The sequence below is a fragment of the Anarrhichthys ocellatus genome, unplaced genomic scaffold, assembly GCF_004355925.1.
Source record: "Anarrhichthys ocellatus isolate YVR2014 unplaced genomic scaffold, GSC_Weel_1.0 scaffold16, whole genome shotgun sequence".
NCBI classification, from domain to species: domain Eukaryota; kingdom Metazoa; phylum Chordata; class Actinopteri; order Perciformes; family Anarhichadidae; genus Anarrhichthys; species Anarrhichthys ocellatus.
Window position 1 is genome coordinate 623497 of NW_022280046.1, and position 6192 is coordinate 629688.

The window sequence follows — 6192 nt, forward strand, 5'->3', positions numbered from 1 at the left end:
ACACACACACACACACACACACACACACACACACACACACACACACATAAGGACACACATTTCAAACTATCTAGATGACTTTTTGTTTAGTTTTATGTTTTCCTTGTTTCCAGTTATTATTTCCTGTCTTATTTTGGTATACACCTCTCTCATTTCAGATACTTCACTTCCTGCCCTCGTGTGATTGTCTGCCTCGCCCTTGTCCCTCGTTAGCCCTTCTGTCACCTGTCCCTCGTTATCACCCTCCTTTCATTGGGTATATATCTATGTGCTCCCCTTTGTCTGTGCCATTTTGACTTAGCTATTCATAGTTTATGTCCCAGCGTTTTATTCCCCATGACTTCCTAGTGTGGATTAGATCTTGCTTCATTATATTCACACTCAGCAGTTTGCCTGCTGTTTTTGAATACTGTTGCCTGGTTTTGGACTGAACTGCAGTGTACCAAACCCTGTTTTCTGGTACAGACTATATATTTCATCTGCCCTGTGTTCGGAGTCTTGCTTTTGAGTCCATTGTCTGTTGGCACCAGTGTTTAAACATGTGATGTGTTATATCTATTTATGTGCATTATTTTCTACACATTTCCCCCAAATTCAGTCAGCCACAATTGGAATATTTTGAGATATAAACACCATTCTTCCAAAAGAAAACCTTAATTCAATTGAGATCCGCTGACCGTAAAGGCCACAGCATCACACCATTTCCGTACTGATAAAACATTCAGTGTGCACTGTATGCAAGTATTTAATTCTAATTATTTCTTTAACTGGTCACTTGTCAACAAACTATTAGTGTAATATTTTTAATAATATGACCCTGTGAGCCATTTCATCCAGTCCTTTGCTCAATAATACTATAAACTGCGTAAGGAGATAGACTCCCTTGGTATTGGGTGAAGAGAGCGAAAGAGAGGGGGGGAGAGACACTGGGCAGCACGCTATTGAGAGTGCTCTGTAGTAGTCTTTGAGGTTATAGATAATTAGACAGAAGCAGACTCTAAAAGCTGCTATTAATGACGATCTCCAAAGAGCGCTGCAATTTCAATTTCTCAGTCACTGCATTACTTTGAACAATTTGATAAACAAATAATCCACACAGAGGATGTGTTAGGAGTCTCAGCCACACAACACACATCTTGTGAGGGTCAAATGTGAAGATGTGGATGCTATGTTGCCTCCCTACGTGCTGTGGAGACATGCAAACTATATAGCGTGAAGTTGGTGCACTCGTCTTGTAAAGTAAAAGTATGTTGGACGTGTGACGGGCCAGACACGGGGAGCAAAGATGGCGTGATGGGAGCCACGGCTCCTTGGAGCATACTGATGAGAGGAGGAGGGAGGGGGAGGACAGCGAGGAGAGAATATGTCTTCTGTTGTTCCCCAGCCTGCAGAATCAATAGCTGACTTGAGCATAATGCAAGCCCTCTGTGGTTCCGGCTCTGTGCGGAAAACAATGGCATTCACAGGGTCCTGCCACGTCTCTTCTTAAGGCAGCGTTCCGCTCCGACTTGTCACAAACACCCTGTGATCTGACCTCACCCATCTGCTGAGGGATTCGTTATGCAACCTTCAGAACGTTATGCACTATATGTGGAGTCACGTTAAGGAGGAGGAAGCCCCTGCTGCAGAGAGACGGTCAGGATGGATTTTTTAAATCGATCATTAAATATAGAATGGTTTGTTGGAGGGGTCATAACTATTACAGCCCAAGGTGGTATCTTTTAATAAGCTTGTTTTGTCGGACCAACAGTCCAAAACCTGAAAATATTGAATATACAGTGATATAAAAATGGACAATTAGCAAATCCTCCAATTTGAGAAGCAGGAAGCAGTTCATGTTTTCCATCATCATCATTATGCATCTCGTCCTTGGTTGAATCTCCCACAAGCAGCTCACTTCATCATGATACGCCTCCGGGCTTTATGTGCACAGTAAAACCACGATGCATACCAACTTGAATTATTTGCCCGTGGCGTGAGCTTGACCTGATGTTCAGCTGCTAAAAAGTCTCCCAACTCAGGATACAGCCTCCCTCATACGAGAGTGAAGCCACGAGAAGGTATGCTTACTGCATTCTCCATGTGAGGAGCCGCTGCAGTCTGGCCATGAAATCAGTCTCATCTGGCTTTGAGCCAGCAGCACACGTTCCCTCTGTCACTTCAATTGGCACACTGGAAGCTCTGCGGGCAGGGAGTCCCGAACAAACAAGTGACAAGAGTAAACGTCACATGTGGTTCATTGTTTTTTCCTTGTATCATTTATATTTTCTCTACAGCTGGAAGGTATACCTCTGGGAACACTATTTAATACTTTATATATATACACTATACTTTGCACACTTTTGAGTGTCAGGTCTGAACCAAATAATTGAGATATTTCTCACACTGCTGCTGGATTCCCAACATCGGGTCAGCAAACAATCTAGCCCCAGTATGTGCACACAAACAAAGACTGATAGGGGAAAGCAGCAAAACAAAGTTAGTGAGACACATATTTACAAAGAAACAACAGAAAAGGGAGGCAAATCAGCCATGTTCATGCCTTGTATAGCGCAGTGATCTGACCTCATTAAATTCGTTTTTGAGGATCAAAATCTCACAAATTGCATGAGCACAGACGAGTGAAACCATATGGGAGCCTCGATGGAGCCTAAATGGGTCATGTGGAGACTGGAACTGAAAATCAGTCTGACACCAAAAGAGAAAACATCAAGTGACTTCTGTCCACTTAATTCTAAATTTAAAAAGGGAAACAATTTTACACATGAAGTTCAGTTTACTCATCGCACAAAGTACTACACAGCCTGTGAAAACTGTTTTTATGTGGTTCTGGTGAAATAACTCTGATGAAGTCATTAAGGTCATTTCATAATCCTGCATTATAAACTGGAGGTGCAGGCTTTGACAGATAATATGCATTTAAAAGGCAGGAATTTCGAATGAAAAATGCTGTTCAGTTGCATTATGGGAAATTTAGGAATCCAGTGTTGCACTCATACCAGCGACTAAAAGTCAGGTCACCTCATCACATTAATGCAAACTAAATTATGTGGATCCAATATCGCCATGAAGTAGTTCTACTCACTGACTTGTAACAGTATCCACTATGTTATGTTGGAGGTTGTGAGTGGATAATTACATCTGTATGATTGGTATGACAAAATCTCTGATCAACTCATGGGACATATTGTCCCTAGTAGTCCATGTATTTACTTATAGGCGTCAAAATACAGATATATATCGCACAGTCAATGGTTTTCAGTGTAAACAACTCTGCATCATCACATTTTATAGATGGGCTCATCACTCACTATCTTTCCATCGTCTCTCTCTCGCATTTCATTTCCTCTTTCCCTCTGCTGAATCTCCCCCAGCCCCTTTTTGTTCTCAACTAGAAATGTCACTCCTACCGTGAAAAGTGAATTCAGCTCCCGAACTGTTGAGGCTCGAGTGTGACGTCGCCACTGAAAAATAAACTCATAACTCTCCTTTCGTTGTTTGTCTAAAAAATGATGAGAAGAAAATGCTATATTTCATCCAAATGAGGCATTACTCAAGTTGATGTTCAGTGATGTCTGCAGAGATATGCAGAGAAAGCTCACTCTGCTACCAGCTGAGTTTGGATTTGTGTCTGCACAATAACAGATTCATACGGTTTACTCCAAAGGCAGGGGGGCGAGGGGAGGATTCAGCCCGGAGAACACTTTTGGTGCAGAAATACAAACAGATACAGACTGCTGTGGAGATTGTCCTGCAATAACAAACCATGACTGGACTATTTGACAACCACAACCAGAGTTCTGCTGTGCCCTCTGGACAGCTTCCGACTTCTTCGCCGACTTTTAAAAGACTGCCCCCAAGTGAGTTTAGTCTCATTTGGAATAATCATGATCCGCTGTGCTACACCAGTGCTGCATCTTACCATTTCATCAGAGATTTGTGAGCATTTGCATCCACGATGGATTGGAAATTAAACGGTAAGAGGATTTTTGAAGATACAGTATATGTCATAGACCAAGTCATCCCTGATTGAAATGGCAGCAACAGCACATACTGTACCGCAGTCTGAGACCTATGCTGACAAAATTCAGCTAACACCGTCGGTTCCACAGGGGCAGAAAAGCGGCTTTTCAATTTAAACCAGATTAGTCAATAAAACATCACGTCCATTTTGTTTTCCCGCCACACAGGGAGCGATGCTATACGCTGTCCAGCAGGAGTGGAGCACCTACTCTTGTTTTCCATGTGACAAACAGTATTGAAGTGCTTGACTTATACTGCACACCGCATTTTACACAAGTGTGATGCTGAGAAAATATTCTCACAATCAAAAGTAAATTATTCATTGTAAAGGATGTGTCTGTTCAGTGTTTAATGATTGTTGCTCAAAGATGCTTTTTGTTTAGTTTAAGCAGCAGAAAGTCGTGATCGCGGCCTTAACAAACAAAACATTGTAGTGACTTTAAAGGCTTTAAATACCGCTGGCATGTTTATTCTCTTCACTGCATCAAGTGGATGAGATCACTGTAGGTTTGATATGTAAAACCCTGTTAGTTCAAATGAATCAGTAACTGCAGCTGTAGATATATATATTACATTTGTTCATGCAGTGCTGTGGAGGGAGTTTTGCAAATGTGAGTACAGCCAGATTGCATGTTTTTTCTAGTAATTTCGAAGTAACACGCAAAGCTTGAAAACGTGTTTACGAAAGCCAATACTCTAAATAACAGTACTTCCACCCTGCAATGCCCAATACTGAATGTAAACACACACGGAGGGGTAGCATCACTCCAAAACATGCAGCGTATTTGAAAAGGGGAGTTGGTGGAAGTAACTTATTGGAACACAATAAAAACATCACTTTCACAGGCCTGGATAAACGTTCTCCTCCATTAACTCCATACACTGTGTGATATTTAGATATAAAAAAAAAAAAGCCTACCTGACAAGCCAGAGCTGAGTCGCTGGCGTTAAGCTCGCAGCAGCTGTTTGGGGAAACCCTCAAGCCTGCCACACAAATCACAATAGTAATGTAGCGGAGTGAAAGGTCTCACACCATAAATAGTTCTACATTCAAAACAATGCTTAAGTTAAGTATTTGGACGTGAATGCATTTAGTTACTTTGCAACTCTGATTTATATTTGCGAAATGGAGACATGCACCTTTTAATGTGATGAGTGATGCATCTTTCATAAGAAGCATCCAATCAGCTATAGTATGACTTCGATAAGTGATTATAACCTATTCTTCAGAATGGTCACTCAATCAAATGATGATGATGGTGATGATGATGATGATGATGGTTGTGGCAGCTATGGCAGTCCTGCTTCCACCTCACCTCTCACCGCGACTGTCACCACAAACCTGCCGCCACCAGAGCACCAATGACATCATCGCCATCATCTTCATCGTTATCCGTCCTGAGCGCGAGCTGCCAGACAGCATCATCACCTTTTTCCTCCCTGTGCTGCAGCTACAGCGCGCGCGCACACATACATCCGCACACATACATACATACATAGACAGGACGGAGACTCCTGACACAGCTCGGACCTGAGAGGCGAATCTCTCTTCAACATCCCCGCACTCACTCCCTCGCTGACCGCAGTCTCTATCTCATTAGACCGGATTAAAAGCCTGACTATGAATGGACGTCGCTCCAGCGCATTTAGTCCACTGAACTATCACACTGGGGTCAAAGCAGGCGCATAAAAGGCTACACGCTGTACCTGTTTATCAGGACGACCGGAGGTACAGGAAAAGCTTTCCCAGGTTTACCAGCTCACCGGGAAAATAAAAAAGCCCCCCCAAAAAACAACAACTGATCTTTAAGAGCAACAGCGAGAAGATGTCTGGTTGACAAGTTAAAATGAACCGGTGGATGTTGCATTTAAACGAAAGCCGGTTGGTGTAATTACATCCTGGTGCGCGCAAACACAGTACATTGACATTAGGATGGAGGTATTCCCTGCCTCTCGGTGCAGCATCGAGCGGAAATCTCACAGAAATCTGCATCGTAAGCGAATCCAGAGCCGTAAACGACCTGCAAATTGATCACGTACCTTCATTGCACCTCCCGTTTGAGGAATTTGCCGAGTAATGTCAGGACGACGACCATTGCAAATGCACAGGGACTCAAACCATTACGTCTTCCCTCTCTCCAGCTGCCTGTGTGTGTGTGTGTGTGTGTG

The 6192-nt window shown here is 42.9% G+C and overlaps 1 protein-coding gene across 4 annotated transcripts in view; it reads right to left on the minus strand.

Annotated features, from left to right (window-relative positions):
* rnf34b (ring finger protein 34b) overlaps positions 1–6192 on the minus strand; it is a 16244-nt gene extending 10052 nt beyond the window's left edge. For 2 of the 4 annotated variants that reach the window (XM_031855989.1, XM_031855985.1), the window contains exon 1: positions 6064–6192. In XM_031855989.1, the coding sequence (XP_031711849.1) occupies positions 6064–6069 (6 nt within the window). In that variant the 5' untranslated portion in view covers positions 6070–6192. The other 2 variants (XM_031855987.1, XM_031855988.1) reach the window with 2 other exon arrangements.